This window comes from Cavia porcellus, unplaced genomic scaffold (assembly GCF_034190915.1).
Source record: "Cavia porcellus strain 051 isolate PalLab524CR breed Dunkin Hartley unplaced genomic scaffold, mCavPor4.1 scaffold_11, whole genome shotgun sequence".
Lineage (NCBI taxonomy): Eukaryota > Metazoa > Chordata > Mammalia > Rodentia > Caviidae > Cavia > Cavia porcellus.
The window spans coordinates 10,764,497-10,782,878 of record NW_026947494.1 but is presented as its reverse complement, the minus strand read 5'-3'; the positions used below and the strand labels follow the sequence as shown (position 1 = coordinate 10,782,878).

At 37.4% G+C, this 18,382-nt stretch overlaps 1 protein-coding gene across 2 annotated transcripts in view; it reads left to right on the top strand.

The window, feature by feature from the left end:
- Window positions 1-18,382, top strand: part of Dnah5 (dynein axonemal heavy chain 5) — a 282,354-nt gene that overhangs the window by 250,223 nt on the left and 13,749 nt on the right. For both annotated transcript variants that reach the window (XM_063257979.1, XM_063257978.1), the window contains 5 exons: window positions 2,031-2,276; window positions 3,575-3,794; window positions 13,824-14,029; window positions 14,691-14,894; window positions 16,796-17,011. In XM_063257979.1, the coding sequence (XP_063114049.1) occupies window positions 2,031-2,276; window positions 3,575-3,794; window positions 13,824-14,029; window positions 14,691-14,894; window positions 16,796-17,011 (1,092 nt within the window). The remainder of the gene's footprint in view (window positions 1-2,030; window positions 2,277-3,574; window positions 3,795-13,823; window positions 14,030-14,690; window positions 14,895-16,795; window positions 17,012-18,382) is intronic.

Here is an 18,382-nt window from a genome sequence, read left to right as displayed (position 1 = left end):
TGGCTGCAGAGCCCAGTGCTTCAGGGAATGACTGAATGTGTAAATAGAGTAGACTTCTGAGAAAGTCAAAGAACAAGTCAGGCAAACTTTTAAAATACCTATTGGAAGCCTGCAGAGAAACATGGGGCCATCTAGGCCCAGGATGGGAACTTTGAGTGGATCTTGCTGACCTAGAAAAAGATATTGACAGGCATGAAAACAGCTGGCTCTGCTGGATCCTCGCATTGTCCCTGGGCTGGCCCTGCCAGCGAGGCCCCCATCAGCCCTTCTTGGATGTGCCAGCTGGCTGAGGTGCATTCCCCAGAGTCACCTAGACACAGTTGCTAGGAGGCAAAAAAGTCCATCTACTCTGCCAAATCAACATAGCTTTTAGGCTTCTATTGATAGGATGGACTGGACATTAGGGGAGGGAATGAGACCCGAGACGGCAGAGAGCGGATGGATTCCCAGCCTTTTCTGATTAGTTGCTATAAATTTAGGAAATAGAAGTGCTCATCTTTTTTATTTTTTACATATTTATGGACAATATGGGTATTTCACAGCAGATTCTTTTAAAAAGAAACGCTTGGAGCTGGGCATGGTGGCACATGGCTGTAAATACAGCTGAGGGAGGAGCATCACCAAGAGTTCGAGGCCAGCCAGGGCTGCATAGTAAGTTCAAGTCCAGCATAGCAAGACCCTCTCTTAAAAAAAAATTAAAAGAAACCCTTTAGTTTTCCTGTGAATGATAAAGTGTGTTTTGGGAATGTTCGCAGATGGGGAGCCATCAGGAAGTAGAGCCTCTGCATATTGAACAGCTTAGACTCCCTTTTGGCTTGTTTCTCTCTTTTACCAAAGTGTCAGAGGCATTGGCAAGCCAGGAATTTCTTTTGTAGTGGTCACTGCCCTCCATTCTAACCTGTAATAAGAACAAACATGAGTGAGGGAAGTTACACTGATTGTAAGCTTGGAGATCTGGGTTATGGCAGTCATTTCAAAGATGAATAGCAAGACATTAAATATGAGGGAGAAGTCTGTATTACTGGTTGAAACAAACTCTGAATAGTTTTAAGCCAAAGATAATAGTTAAGCCTGCCCCATCTCCCTTTGAGTCCTGGTCTGTCTGAAAGCCCTTCGATTCAAGGGAAGCCTCCTTTGAAGCTTTTCATATTTTTCTAGATATGGGGGTAGGGAGCTGACTACTTACCCTGACTTGGGAGAGCTTGCAGCTGGGTAGGTAGACTTTACCTGCTTGTGAGAAGGATTAGTCTGAGTAATACCACTGAGAGGAGGAACCTTTGTTCATTGGATTGGAAGAAGATATTGGAATTGGAGGAAAATTAGCTTTGGTGAATCCAGTTATTTTTGAGGAAGAGAATAGAAACTAAGGATTGTACTCAGCATCCTATTTTTGAAAATTAAAATTTTCTTTTGATCTTGTTTGAAAAAGGAATATATTGTTACTGGAATTTTTTGTGGTACAGCATAAAGTTGACAGTCTGACCTTGAGAGCATGCATTTCATTCAAAACAAAGGTAGCAGTAGAAAAAGATGAGCCCAAAATGGAGAGGGAGAAAGGTTATGTATTAAAACCTTAAAATGTCATCCATTTTATTCAGTAAATGTCTAATAAAGTTATTCATTTGTAGATATTTGATAATTATCTAGTCAATAAGTACCTATTGTGCTGGTTACTTGATTTAAATACATATATTTGCATTAAAGCATCCCAAAGAAAATCATTTTTATTTGTTAAGGATAGAAAGAAGCAGTGTACTGAAATGGGCTCAAAAGAGTCACCCAACTTGGAAACTAAACTTCTACCTGCATGATTTTGTGCTTGACAAATAACACAGGCTCTCCATCTGTAAAATGGGACAATAAGCAAGCAGCCAGCAAATAAGAAAAATAATTATCTTCCTATTTCCTGGCAAGTTACTATGGATGTCTTTGAGATATTCAGAAAAAGTGACTTTCAGAAACCATACTACTTGCACGCATGAGGGAGTTGCATGAACTATTTTTGTTAAATTTTGTTCTGCTTTTGGCAGGCCCGCAAGTACATCATGGACTCTATGGGAGAAAAGTATGCAGAAGGAGTTATTCTGGACTTGGAAAAGACATGGGAGGAGTCTGACCCGCGGACCCCACTCATCTGCCTCCTGTCCATGGGCTCCGACCCCACGGACTCCATCATTGCCTTGGGGAAGAGATTAAAAATAGAAACCGGTTATGTGTCCATGGGGCAGGGCCAGGATGTCCACGCTCGGAAGCTCTTGCAGCAGAGCATGGCAAACGTAAGACCAAACATCTAGTTCTAGAAACACTGCAGAGTTGTGATGTGAACAGTTAAATGGTTTTATTAAAAATATTGGGATTTTTTTGGTTAAGGATAGAAAGAAGCAATGCACTGAAATGGGCTCTAGAGAGTCACCCAACTTGGAAATTAAATTTTTAACTGTATGATTCAGTACAGTATTGGTATTGGGAAAATTGTTATTGCATGACCACAAAGTTGGCTCCAGTTGTTTTACACAGAATCCCTTAGTCTCATAGAATAACTTGTTGCAAAAGATGTAGCTTAGTGTTTTCTAAGCCTTCAGTTTTTGGAGTGGTCAGATTTTCAGAGAAGTATCTCCCGTAGTCTAGAGAGTATGTCACTGCCAGAAGTGAGAACTCAGTGGAAGAAAGAAGTACTCTAAGAGGTCTCAGAATCCAGTGGGGAAACTTTCTTTCACCACTGGTACCTGTGTTCTTACTGTATTGATTTCTGGTCCAATCCCAGTCTTTTTTGTTGCCTCTAAAGACATCAGCTTCCCATCCCTCCTTGGGGGAAGAAGGAACCCACCAGGAGGTGGACTTTGTCTTCCACCTTTAGCCCCGCTTACCCACTTACCCAGGACCTGTCTCCTGCCACCTCCCCTGAGTGTTTGGAAAGTTGCATGATATAAATTAGGTGACAGCACAGCTTCCCCTGATTTTCAGCTTAGGGCTCAGTTTTCTTGATCTTTAATTTTTTTTTTTCACTCTGTCTTTGTCCTTAGGAATTTATGACTTTGTGAATAAAGGTCCTCACTGTTTTAATGGAATTTGGGGAGGGAGCTGAGTTAAATGCAAGTTTTCAGCTGACCAATGTTAGAAGTACTGCTATACTTTTTTAATTAATTGATTGAACCCAGGACCTTTGTACTGAGCTACATCTCTTGCCCTTTTTATTTATTACTTATTTATTTTTTGAGATAAGATTTTACTAAGTCATTAAGTTTCTCAGACTGGAATCGAGCTTACAATCTTCTTGCATAAGTTTCTTGGGTCATTTTATGTTCTAATTTAGTTGCTGGTCATTTCCATGACCTCAGTCATAGGTCGTCACTACCCCTGGCCAGATAGTACAGTGTGAGACCAATTGTGGAACGACAAAACCCCAGTGCATCTCAATTAAACAACATTGTATTCCTAACTTTTATGTAGGTTAATTTAACATTAATGTGCTTCTCCGTTAAATTTTAATTACTTGATTTCTAAAGATAGTAGTTGTTGAAATCCCTGAGGTGAAACGTAAAATAACCTAATATATTTGCTGTCGTTGGCATAGGGAGGCTGGGCACTTTTGCAGAACTGCCACCTGGGACTCGATTTCCTGGATGAATTAATGTACATAATTACAGAAACCGAGACTGTGCACCATGCTTTCCGCCTGTGGGTGACCACCGAGGTGCACAAGCAGTTCCCCATCACACTCCTTCAGATGTCCATTAAATTCACCAATGAGCCTCCACAGGGCCTCCGTGCAGGGCTGAAAAGAACCTATGGTGGTGAGTCAGGGAGTATTGCTGAGTCTCTGGGATTTTTTTTCAAAGAAATGATAATGACAGAATTAGCAAATGGTTTAACCTGATCATAGGTGAAGCCCTCTCCATCACCCCCCATGGAGAATATGCTGTTTAGAGCTGGCGAATCCAGCTCATGAATCCCTGAGTTCTGGTTTCTTGTTTTCCCAGTCTGGCTTGTGGAAGTCTAGGCTGTTCTCTAGCTAGACACCTTCCTTTCTATGTTCACATCATCCCTAAAGTAGTGTTGCCTTCTCTTCTGAGATGAAAGTCTGAGTTAAAAGTATGGCCTGCCTTGACTGCACAGAGGTAACATGCCCTGACACCAGGTAAGTTACAGGTCAAGCAGTAGCAACGAAGGTGAGAAAAATGAGCCTTCGGTCATGACGAAACACCAAGACTGTGCTGCAGGATCCCAGGCTGGACCCATGGTCTTCAGAAGAGCGTGGAGGTTGGAGCTGAAGATCACCACACTGGTTTTTGCTTTTGACAGCTGCTTTATTGTCTTGGGTGGTCGTCATTCAGCAGTCACTCAGCAACTTGAATTTTGGTTTTCCCATATGTGAGATGAGACAAAATCCTTCCCGGAAGACTGGAATAATTTGTAATTGAGATTCGTATTTAACAACAGCAACAAAAATGATAACAGAGTTAATGTATTTTATTTTGGAAAATCTGCAGGTAAGATTTTTTTTTAGGGCAACGGCTCACAAGAGTCAAGTGTCTACTATTTGCAAGATAATATGGGAAGAAAAATGGAAAAAATTAAATAATATATAACTATATGACACATAGTTGTTATCTGGGGCACATACTGAGGTCACACCTGGCTTCTATGTAATTTTTAAATTAAGTTTATTGGTACATTTGAGATATACATAATGATCACATGCATAATAAAGAATTTGTACCTGTACAGGATATTGATTCTTCTTTTATTCACATTCTCATCCCTATCTCCTCTTTTCTTCCTTATGCAAAGCTTTGTTTCCACTTTTCCCCTTCTTTTCTCTTCCTTCCTTTTCCATGATTCCCTCCATAGTTCCCCTTCTCATTTGAACAGTTTCTTCCTATTTCACAATGTCTATTATCCATTTTGGTCTTTATTTACACTTTCAGTTTTCACACTGGAGTAACAATGTAATATTTACATGTGTGTCCAATTTATTTTACTTAAGTCTCAAGTTGCATCCATTTACTTAGAAACATCTTAAGCTAATTCTTCTTTATGGCTATGTAGTACTCCACTGTATAAAAAACACATCTTTATCCATTTGTTGGGTGGTGGCCCTTTGGACTGCATTCAAGATTTAGGCATTACCGCCCTGGTCTGGGGGAACTCTCTTTGTCTGGGGACGAGCGTGCGGTTTCCTGCCAGGCCCAGCCAGTCGGGCCTAGGCACAGAATCCCATCCCAGTCTCGGAGAACACTCTTCTTCACCTGAGGGGCCAGGCCATGGTTCCCTGTGGGCCCAACCAGTCGGGCCTAGACACGGTCTGGGGGAACTCTCTCCCTCACTTGGAACAACACTTGAAGCTTGAAAATATAGGAAAATGACAAAACGAAAGACCAAAAGGCAACATCAAACATCCAGCCCATCCCAAGAAAGCCTAGGAACCACATGCATAGAAGAAAACACATTCCACATACCTGAAATAATAGTAACTGAAATAAAGAAGCAACTCTGGGAAGCCTTAAAGGAATCAAACTAGAAATAATCTCTCAGGTAAAAGAAGAAATGATAAAAGAAATGAAGGAGATGCTGAACATATCTAAAGAAGACACAGTTAAAAAATTGGAGGACCTAAACAAAAAGATAGAATCCCTGGATGAACAATATAAGAAACAAACAGAATACATAAAGCAGATGCAAAGAAATATACAGGAAATAAAAAACTCCATCGAAAGTTGTAAAAACTGCCTCAATGAATGTGAAGATAGAATATCAGACCTCGAAGACAAGATTGCAGCTAGTGAACAGAAAAGGAAAAATCTTGTAAAAATAACAAGAAATCAGGAAATAATTCAACACCTGCAAGACCATGCAAAGCGGAACAACATAAGGTTGATAGGGATAAATGAAAAAGAAGGGGACAACATAAAGGATGTCAAGAGGATATTTAGAGAAGTAATAGCTGAAAATTTCCCAAACATGAGATTAGAAACTGATATCAAGATCAATGAAGCATATAGAACTCCAAATAGCCATAACCAAAATAAATCTACACCCAGACATATAATAATGAACATCCCAGAAATTGAACAAAAGAATAGAATATTAAAAGCTGTTGGAGAGAGAAGACAGATCACCTATAAAGGAAAACCTATTGGAATTACAGCAGACTTCTCAACACAAACTATCTCATAAAGTCAAGAAGAGCATGGAGTGAAGTATTTCAGATCCTAAAGGAAAATGATTTCCAACCTAGGCTGATGTACCCTGCAAAACTGTCCTTCAAAATTGATGGAGAAATAAGATACTTCCATGACAAAGAACAGCTGAAAAGCTTCATGATCACCAAGCCAACCCTGCAAAGAATACTGGTAGACAGCCTAGACACATTTAGGAAAAAACCACTAAACAAAGCAGACAATTAAACAGAGTGGAAAGATAAAGATACGACAGCAAAAAGATAACATATCAACAACAAACCAATATGTAACAGTTCTAACCATTAATGTAAATGGTCTCAATGCACCAATTAAAAGAAACAGACTGGCAGAATGGATCAAGAAACAGAATCCAACCATATGCTGTCTACAAGAAACCCATCTAACCCAAAGTTTATTCACAGACTAAAAGTAAAAGGATGGAAAACAATACTTCATGCAACAGGAACCCCCAGAAAAGCGGGGGTAGCTATTCTGTTTGCAGATAATCTGAATTTCAAACCAATAATGATCAGAAGGGATAAAGAAGGACACTACATACTGGTTAGGGGAAAACTTCAAGAGGAAGAGAAAACTATCTTAAGTATATATGCACCAAACTCCAGAGCAACCTGTTATATAAAACAAGTACTAACAGAAATGAAAAACCATATTAGCAGTAACACAATTCTAACAGGAGATCTTAACACACCATTGACACCAATGGACAGATCAACCAGACAGAAAAATCAACAAAGAAATAAAAGAACTGAATCGCACCTGTGAACAAATGGACTTAATAGAAATATACAGAGTATACCACCCAACAACAGAATACACATTCTTCTCAGCAGTACATGGGTCATTCTCTAAAATAGACCATATATTAATTCACAGAACATATTTAAATAAATGCAAAAGGGTAGAAATTATCCCTTGCATGTTATCGGACCATAGCACCATGAAATTAGAAATTAATGATAAAAGATACTGCAAAAATCCTACAAACACATGGAAATTGAATAACACACTCTTAGAGAAGAAATTAAACAATACCTACAAACAAATGAAAATACAGATACAACTTACTGGAATCTGTGGGATGCAATGAAAGCTGTCCTCAGAGGAAAATTTATTGCACTGAGTTCCCACATCAGGAAAACAGAACGAATACAAATAAATAACCTCATGTTACATCTCAAACATTTAGAAAAATAAGAGCAAGTCAAGCCCAAAGCCAAAAGAAGAGAAGCAATGATAAAAATCAGAGCAGAAATCAATGCAATAGAGACAAAAAAATCAATCAATGAATCAAAGAGCTGGTTCTTTGAAAGAATAAATAAAATCAACAAGCCCCTAGCCAACCTTATTAAAAAAAGAGAAGAAAAAGCTCAAATTCATGCAATGAGTGAAAGAGGCAAAATTACTACAGACCCTATAGAAATACAGAAGATCATCAAACCTATTTTGAAAACCTCTACTCTCAAAGGTTTGATAACATGGAGGAAATAGACAGATTCCTAAAACCATACGAAGTACCAAAGCTAGGTCATGAAGATGTAAAACTACTGAATAACCCAATTTCTATTAATGAAATTCAAAACATAATTAAATCTTTACCTACAAAGAAGAGCCCAGGCTCAGACGGATTCACTGCAGAATTCTACAAGAAATACAAAGATGACCTAATGCCAATACTCTTTAAACTCTTCAATGAAATTGAAAGGGAAGCAATCCTTCCTAAATCGTTCCTAGAAGCAAATATTACTCTAGTACCAAAACCAGAGAAGGACCCAACTGAAAAAGAGAACTACAGACCAATCTCCCTAATGAACACACAGATGCAAAAATCCTCAATAAAATATTGGCAAATAGGATGCAGCAAATCATCAAAAAGATCATACACCCCGTCCAAGTGGGATTCATCCAAGGCATGCAGGGATGGTTCAACATATGTAAATCAATAAATGTAATCCACCATAGCAATAAAGCCAAAAGTAAGAATTACATGATCACTTCTATAGTTGCAGAAAAAGCCTTTGATAAGGTCCAACATTCATTCATGATAAGAACCTTACAGAAAATTGGAATAGATGACCTTTACCTCAATATAATTAAAGCCAACTATGGCAAACCAACAGCCAGTGTCATACTAAATGGCCAAATATTGAAGGCCTTTACTTTAAAATCAGGCACAAGACAAGGATGTCCCTTATCACCACTCCTAATTAACGAAGTAGTGTAAATACTGGCCAGAGCAATTAGACAAGAGAGAGAAATAAAAGGGATAAAGATAGGAAAAGAAGTTAAATTATCATTATTTGCAGATGACATGATACTCTATATAGAAGATCCCCAAAACTCCATTGAAAGACTCCTAGATACAATAAATAAATTCAGTAATGTAGCTGGATACAGAATCAATACTCAAAAACCAATAGCGTTCCTGTACACTAACAACAAAGTCACAGAGAGAGAAATGAGAGGCTACACCCTTCACACTAGCAACCAAAAAAATGAAATATTTCGGAATTACTCTCACGAAAGAAGTGAAAGACCTATACAGGGAAAATTATAATACACTGAAAAATGAAATTGAAGATGATCTCAGAAAATGGAAAGACATCCCTTGCTCATGGATAGGAAGAATAAATGTGAAAATGGCCATTCTCCCAAAACTTTTATACAGATTCAATGCAATCCTGATAAAAATACCATCAACATACCTCTTAGAACTTGAGAAATCACTCCTAAAATTCATCTGGAACCGGAAGAGACCTACAATAGCAAAGGCAATTCTAAGCAGCAAAGGCAAGGCAGGAGGCATCACAATCCCTGACTTGAAGTTATACTACAAAGCAACAGTAGTAAAATCAACATGGTACTGGTACCAAAACAGAGCCAAAGATCAGTGGAATAGATTAGAAGGTACAACCACAGCTACAAACACACTCAACCACCTTATCTTTGATAAAGGGGCCAAATATGTTCACTGGAAGAACGACAGTCTCTGTAATAAGTGGTGTTGGAAAAACTGGCTCTCCATTTGCCGAAAACTAAAACTAGACCCATGCCTATCAACATGTACTAAAATAAAATCTAAATGGATCAAAGATCTTAATATTAAAACAGAAACACAATCTATTAGAAGACAAATTGGGTAAAAACCCTGAAGACATAGGGGTAGATAGAGAATTCATGAACAGGACTCAAACAGCACAGGAAATACTTCCCAGAGTCAATATCTGGGACCACCTCTTATTAAAAAGTTTCTGCATGTCAAAAGAAATCTCCAGCATAGTGGAAAGAAAACCCACAAACTGGGAAAAAATCTTAGTGAACTGCCCCTCAGACAAAGGACTTCTGTCTAAAACATATAAAGAATTAAAAAAAATCAGACCCCCAAAATTCAAAGACCCAATCCCAAAATAGGTATCTGAGATGAATAAACAATTTTCAGATGAAGAAATTCAAACGGCAAATAAATACATGAAAAAATGTTCACCATCACTGGTCTTTAGAGAAATGCAAATTAAAACAACACTGAGATTTCATCTCACTCCTGAAAGAATGGCCAAGATCAAGAAAACCACCAATAACAAATGCTGGAGAGGATATGGGGAAAAAGGAGCTCTGCTACACTGTTGGTTGGAGTGTAGACTGGTACAACCATTGTGGAGGTCAGTCTGGAGATTTCGCAAAAAGCTGGGACTGGAAGCCCCATTTGACTAAGCTATTCCACTTCCAGGCATATTTCCAGACGAACTGCATGCATCATACCACAGTGTTATATGTGCACCCATGTTTATAACAGCACAATTTGTAATAGCCAGATCTTGGAAACAACCTAAGTGTCCATCAACTGAGGAATGGATAAAAAAGTTGTGGTATTTGTATACAATGGAATACTACTCAGCTATAAAGAAGGATCACATTGAGATATTTATAAATAAATGGACGCAGCTTGAGACCATACTCATAAGTGAAATAAATCAAACTCAATGTATAAATACTGAATAGTTTCCCTAGTATAAGAAATGATAAGAATACATAAAAGTATGTGGTAATCATGATTCCCAATCATATTGGTTTGAATCCATATAATGTTATCACTCATTAATTGCAATGGTTTTAACCTGGGTTGTTTTGGTATTGGTGATAGTACGAATAGCTATTCTGAAGAAAACAATACATCATAAAAGCTAGTGGTGATTTAATATCATCTTGTTTTGAAGTCCCATCAAGCTGTTGTACACCTGTTTCCACTGGTTTTACCATGTGGTATCATACTATATTTTACTATATGTGATAGTATAAACAAAATTTTTTATAGGCAAAGAGATAATACAGAAACCATTGTTCATTTTCTGTTAACTGGTTCTAAATACCATGTAATTTCTTCATTCTCTTGAATAGCTTCAGACTGACTTGCTATGCTTGATGCTGTAGTATATGAAGTTATACTCAATTCAAGGAAGGAGGCACTATGGTGACTACTATTATGTTAGATTATCTGCGGGTGAAACACAATGATGCTTAAATTGTTCGTTTCTGACCTCTGTTGTTCTAATACAATGTCCTCTTTTACCTCAATCTCACCCTTTTTAAAAATTAATCTATTTTCTCTTACATTTTTTTCAATTAAGGGAAAACTAAATTAAAAGATAGCGGGATATATTTTATAGTAACTTTTTTGTTTTCCTATTAACCTGATATGATCCCCAGTATTGCTCTCCCCATCTTGTTCTGTCAGCTTTTACTATATTCTATTTTGTTTGATAGTATCAAGTCTGAGGGTATAGGCAACCACTTTGAAAGCAATAAGATTCACTAAGATGCTCATGGTTTGACTATTATCTTCTTTTGAAATCCTGTAAGGTCTCCAATGTAGGTTTTATTGGTCTTGTTCTGTACTGTTTTGATCAATTCTATTATACTTGACAATATAGGCAACTTTTTCAAAAAATAGCAAGATGCACAATGGTAACCATTTAAGATCACCTGATACTCTATTTTTACATCATGTACTATGCCCATCCTTTTGTTCTAACTGACTCTGTTTTGTTTAGCCATGTTAGATTTTATTCTCTCCAAAAAAATAAGAATTGTGGGAGTAAAAAAACCCAAAAAGTGTAATTGTTATTAAAAAGAGAGGAAAGGAAGGTGGTCTAAGGGATATAACTGCATGTATGTTTGAGTGTGTAGGATGGAATCCGTATTACTGAACTTTTGTTGGATCATTGATCAGCACTGTCTGCAATCTCATTGTATGAATGTGCACTTTACATGCTTTAATGTTATAATTTGTACAACTATTTCAAAGATGACAATATGTAACCTATTAACTAGTGATATCTTACTGTATTTTTTTCCTTGAAATTCTGTATTATCTGTACTCTTTTACTGCTTTTTAAAATTTTATTTCCTTTTTTTTCTCTTTAAGTTAAAAAAAAAAAGATTTAGGCATTACAAACTCTGCCCATATAGACATGAGTTGTGTGTATGTTACTGCAGTATGATGCTTTTAGTTCTTTCAGGAGGATACCAAGAAGGTAAATAGCTGTGACAAATGAAGCTTTTGATTTTAAATTTTGAGGCATCTCTATATTAATTTCCATAGTGGTTGCATCTGTACAAACTCCATCAACAATGGAGAAGGATTTCTTTTTCCCATGGCTCTGCCAGCATTTGTTGTTGGTTGATTTCTTGATAATAGCCATTCTTTCTGAGGTGAGACATGATCTCAGCACTGTTGTAATTTGTATCTCTTGAATGATCAGTGAGGTTGAACATTTTTTCATTGATTTATTTGCCACTTGTACTTCTTCACCTGAGAAGTGTGTATTCGTTTTAGATGCCTGTTTTTAGATGAAGTCTTTAAGTTGGGGGGGGGGTCAGATTTTTTAAAGTTCATTATACACTCTAGATATTAGTCCTTTGTCTGAGAAACAGCAGCAATTTTTTACATTTTGTGAGTTGTCTCTTTACTCTGTTGGTGATTTTTTGCTGTGCAAATCATTTTTAATAAGATGGAGATCTCAATTGTTCTTTGTCATATTTCTCATACAGTTGGGTTTTCTTCTTAAAGTCTTTGCATACAAGTATGTCTTCAGAAGTTCTACCTTTCCTCTCTTTTCAGCAGATTTATTGTTCCTATGTTAATATTTAGATCTTTGATCTATTTTGATTTTAATTTAATGTTTGGTTAGAGACATGGATTGAGTTTTAGTCTTTGGCACATGGAAAGCCAGGCTGTCTTTCTTCCGGTGAATGTGCTTGGTCACAGATGAATCTGAATGTGAATTAGAGAATTAGAGAATTTTCTGCATCTTCTAATCTGTTCCCTTGATCCATTGGTTTGTTTTCTTGCCAGTGCTGTGGTATTTTTAATCATAGTAGATTCATAAGATAATCTGAACTCAGAGATTGTGATCCTCTGTGCCTTTCCTTTGTTACCCAGCATTTTTTTTTTTTTGCTATTCTAGATGTCTTCTGGTTCCAAACAAATTTTAAGATTATTTTTCTAATTCTCTGACATATACTCTTGGTATTTTGATTGGAATTGCATTAGGAGTGTGGCCATTTTCACCATGTTGGTTCTTTCTACCCAAGAGCAAGGGATATCTTTCCATTTTCTGATATCTTCTTTAATCTCCTTTTTGAAAGTACTGTAGTTTTCAAAGTAAAGATATTTTATTCCTGTTAGATTGATTCATAAGTATTTTATTTTTTCATACTATTTTGAAAGTTATAGTTTTCCTAATTTCTTTTTGAGTGAGTTTGTTATTTTTATACAGGAATGCTATTCATTAAATAATATATATGATATATAAGTACAGTTATTATTTGGGGCGATACTTGGTTATACCTGGCTTCTATATAGTTTTATTTAATACAGAGTCACAAGCATAGGTTCCAACTATGTGCTGCAAATACTAACATAATTATTATATTAGCTGTGTTAGCAAGATTAACAGTAGTTATGTTTGTTTGACTGCCATGATCTTCATTCTCTATTTTATTTTTATATTATCTTGCTAAATAGGCAAGAAATTAACCCATGTAAAACTTTTCTCAATCATTTTGGAGATTGTCTAAAGAGAAATTGTCTTTCGACACATATATATATATATATATATATATATATGTTTGTATGTGTGTGTGTGTATGTGTGTTTTAGTAAAATTTGCAGTATAGACAATCTTTAGCATCACAGGGTATCTCTTATATGAAACTCTCTCTCTCTCTCTCTCTCTCTCTCTCTATATATATATATATATATATATATATATATAACAAAATACATATTGTAGGGAAAAGTACATATTACAAAATAAAAGATACATTGTAGGAGAAGAGACAAAAGCAGTATTCTAGTCCAGTGCGACTATGTATCTAAAAGTGCGCCTTGACTTAGTGTAGCAATTTTACATGTTATGTAAGTCCTTTGGGCTTAGTCTAGCTTTCAGTCTGAACGTATTGCCACCCAAATCTTAAAACTATAATTGCTGAATGAATATAATAAAAAATTCAAAATAAGTACAGTTTTATAACAGGAATTTGCAAAATGAACTACTTGTAAAGGAAACAGGAAATAAAAACGTTTGAGGTATGATAAGTTCTCTCTCCCGACTGACCACACAGGTGTGAGCCAGGACCTGCTGGAGGTCAGCGGCGGAACGCAGTGGAAGCCCATGCTGTACGCCGTGGCTTTCCTGCACTCCACGGTCCAGGAGAGGCGCAAGTTTGGTCCCCTGGGCTGGAATATCCCCTATGAATTCAATCAAGCGGACTTCAACGCCACGGTGCAGTTCATCCAAAACCACTTAGATGACATGGATCTCAAGAAGGTACGCTGTGTTTGCTGCCTGGTGTCTCTGGGACTTCTGGGGTGAGTGACCAGGTTCACCTGAGAGTCCAGTGTCAGGGTGACTTATGAACATTTGATAGACTTTCGGTGTCATCTTTCAGTCACAGAAACTTGATCCCACTTCCTTTTGATCTCAGGCCAAAAATGGAAAAGTTTTGACTGTCATTTTATTTCTCAAAGGCAAGATGACAGCCTATTTAGGACAACCCAAAAGGATCTGTTTCAAGGATGGAGGGTTTTGAATAGTATGACAAATATTCTTTCTTTAAATTCCTCATAAATCAATGTGAGAATCAAGATCATTTTTGAAGTGCATGCTTTTTAAAAGACCTGTCTCAGTATTCTCAATGAATTAAGTTCTAATATTAATATTAAAGTATGGAAACACATAAATCCATGAAGAATGTCTGCATCAGGTCATGAGCCTAAGCTTTGAGGATTCTTTGTGTTTGCCTGTTAAATTTTCCTTTTGCACTTTTTTTTGGTATATGGATTCAAACTCAGGACTCAGGATCTTATACTTGCCAGAAGAACAACAGACTGACTGACAAGGTTGATTATAAGAAAATGGGTGTTAACGGCAGGGCAAATAAGCGCAAGTCAGTGCCCGCTCAGGGTAGCTGTTCTTTCCATGTTCTCAGGGCGTCTCCTGGACCACCGTCCGCTACATGATAGGCGAGATTCAGTACGGAGGCAGAGTTACTGATGACTATGACAAGAGGCTGTTGAACACATTCGCCAAGGTTTGGTTCAGTGAGAACATGTTCGGACCCGATTTCAGCTTTTATCACGGATACCACATTCCAAAATGCACCACAGTGGATAGCTGCCTTCAATATATCCAGGTTTGCCAACTTCAGAATTTATGTGTAGACCAGACACCTGCAGGCTTGGACCTTTTTGAGATTTGTTTAGCTTGTCTGAATTTAAAAATAAATTTTAATGGAGAGGTGTACAAAAACTTCTGCTGCAAATATATTCTTTGTATTTTTAAATTCACTTGATGGTTAAAAAGTTTATCCTTGTTTTAAATGTGTATTTTGTATAGATTGCTTTCCTGCCTCCTTTTTAAAAATGCCTTGGTGAAGAAATTTCTTTGGAGAGAGGATAGGTGGGGTGGAGCAAGGATTTTATTTAATGAGTCAACTTTTTGAAAGACCTGCCTCGGTATTCTCAATGAATAAAGTTCTAATGTTAATATTAAAGTATGAAAACACATAAATCATGAAGAATGTCTACATCAGCTCATCTAGGTTTCCCTGCTCATGAGAATTTAGCTACCATAGCCATAGGGAAAGGCACCCTCTGGAATCTGTTCTCTGAAATCCATCTATTCTGTTATCTATCTATCTATCTATCTGTCTATCCAGCCCACTGGGATAACCCTCCAGCGTCTATGCCGTAAGCCTGATTAGACAGGTGGCATTTAGGTACAGTTTACAGGAAGAGTGCTTTGTATAAGAGCTTCATTTAAGAGAGGGTTTCTTAGGCACTGTGGATAGATCATTTGTCATGGGATACTGGTGTGTGTGTGTGTGTGTGTGTGTACAAGCTTCCACAGCCTCTACTAGATACTGGTAGCACATTCCACTTAGTTTTAAGAATCAACCATATCCAAATTTTCCCCGTGTAACACTGGTGAGCAAAATTGTTCTTAAGGAGCATGGCTCTACGAAGGAATAAGGTAGATCTTGAGAGGATGCCTGGGAACCATAGTGGGAAAATCTGATTTTAAGTTAGCCCCACTATTTTCTCACTACCTTGAATTCATTAGATCATGATTTAACAGTCTCTTTGGCCTCTGTATAAGATTAATCTCAGAGTGAACAACCTAAGGTGTAAAATTTGTCTGTATGTTTAAAGGTTTTTTGATGTATAAGTGTAATGGGTTTATCATATATTACCACTTCTGCACTCTCATTAATTCGTATCAGCTACCAGATTCATGCTACTGTGCTGAGTGTGTGTTTAAATCACAGGCAGTGGAAAGGAAAAGAGCCTGAAAAGACATAAATTCAGGGATGCCTGTGTACTTTTTAATATGTGCCTCGTTTCACAATGAAGTTGAGGTAGCACATTAGAAGATATTTTGTAAAAAGGAGTAAGATAAGGGAAAGAAACAAGGGAGAGCATGAACAAGACAATAACAAAGTTGAAGACTTAGGCATAGAAATAAAGGCCAAATGGGAAGTAAATTTTCTTTTCTCCACTGACCGAGGAAGTTTGTTTCCTGTTTGTTCTGCTTCAGATTTTCTCTTGCTCTCCATCTCTTTGTCTCTCTCTCTCTGTCCCTGTTACTCTGTCAATATTTCTCTTTCTTCTTAGTCTCCCTGGAAAAGTACTTCTGCCTGTGATCGTATCTGGGTTATGCTTGGTAAGGTTCTCTTTTTCTGGTCTTAACACATAATATCCATGAATTTATTTATTTAACTGGGCTGAACCAAGTTGTCAGAAAACAAAATACCAGCTCACAGCTCCTTTTTTGTCTCCTATATTATGTATATAATGACAGTGTCTTTGATTAAGTTTGGCTTGAGGTACAGACCTCAAGGAGGGAGCCGTGACTCTTATTTTATGTTTCTTGGTGTGAATTTTCAAAACAAAGTTTGATTATTTTCTGGAGAAGTTATTGAGGTTTGTGGTCTGACATAATACACAAAGATGCTTACCCTAATAGAAGCATACATAATACAAGAGTAATTTTTCATCTCCTATGACGTGCTTACCTGGGGTGTCTGCTGTTTAGAGTTTGCCTGCCTATGACAGCCCTGAGGTGTTTGGGCTGCACCCCAATGCTGACATCACCTACCAGAGCAAGCTGGCCAAGGATGTGCTGGATACCATCCTGGGTGTCCAGCCGAAGGACAGTTCTGGAGGAGGGGACGAGACCAGGGAGGCTGTGGTGGCCCGGCTGGCTGATGACATGCTGGAGAAGCTTCCCCCTGACTACAGCCCCTTTGAAGTGAGTGAATGAAGTCCTGCCACATGTTAGCCCTGGCGGAGTCCAGCTGTGCCCCACCTGGAGTCCAGCTGGAGACAAGGAAGGAAGGGGAAAATAAATTTTCTGAAAATTTTCGGAAATTAGGAAAAAATTCAAAGGCAAATTTCCTGAAGAAGTTTTAAAAAATGCATAAATACAGAAATTCAAAATACAGAAAATAAAGTACCATGATGAGAATGGTAATATTCACTATTAAATTAAAAACCTATGCAATGGGCTTAAATTGTGTTCTAAAATCATGACTGGTGGCATTGCCTACTGTTGTTCATTGAGAGGAAAGTAATATATTTGGATTAAAATAGTTGAATATGTGTACACATACATTCAATATAATACATATACATAGTATAGGTATGGCGTAGTTTAATGTACCCTTTAAAGTTCTGGCCTTCTGGATTTCAGAAGCTTACATGATTTGTGTCATTAACTCTTTGCAGGTTCTTCATTTCACTAGTTTTCAAATTTGATACTTTTGGTGTATATTAGTAACTTATAAACAGGTGTGTAGCTGTGAAAATTAATTTTTAGATACTTTGATAAGTATGGTAAAAATATTTAACCTGGTACTATTTTTTAAAAATAAATGAAAACAAATGTAAGTGGCCTGCTTTCCAGGTGGCCTGCAGCTTACTCAGTGTAGATAAACCACCTGATGATTTTTGCCCTTTTCCACTGATTTTAAAAGCATACTTCCTTTGTTTCCTCAGTATCCTTTTTTTCTATTAAACAGGTGACTTTTGCTGCTAGTACTATAGACTGAACTCAGGGTCCTATTGTCAAGGGAATAATTTCCCTGGAAGAGTCTCTGATCTTCAGCATGGAGAAAATCAATACTGCTTTTATCTGTGATAAGCACTGTTTATTACAGGATCAGGAAAGAGATCATTTGCATCTACTAGAAGTTGAGATATTTATGAAGCAATTAAAGTATCTAAAAATAGACAAACAGTGACCTAGCTAACATGCTAAGCAGGTTTAGGAGAGTTGTCCTCCTCTTGCTGAATTTGTCAGTGCCACTGTAGGGCGAGACAGCTCAGCCTAGCCCAATATCTGCCATATAAAGAGTTTTCAATATGTGTGTGTGGAGACGGATGAGTGGGTGGATGGATGGTTAGCTTTTTGAGACAGGCTGGAGAATGAGCATGCGTACATGCGTATCTGCTTGTGTGTATCCATACCTGTGCTTGAAAGGGCTTGGCAGTTGATGGATATTTCTTTGTAAGCACATTTGCAGTTTGAAAGACTGCATAGTTTTAGTTGTGCATTTCACTTTTTTTGCTTTGAATGAATGACTGCCTGTTTTTTTTTTCTTTCCTTTCTGGTATGAAAATT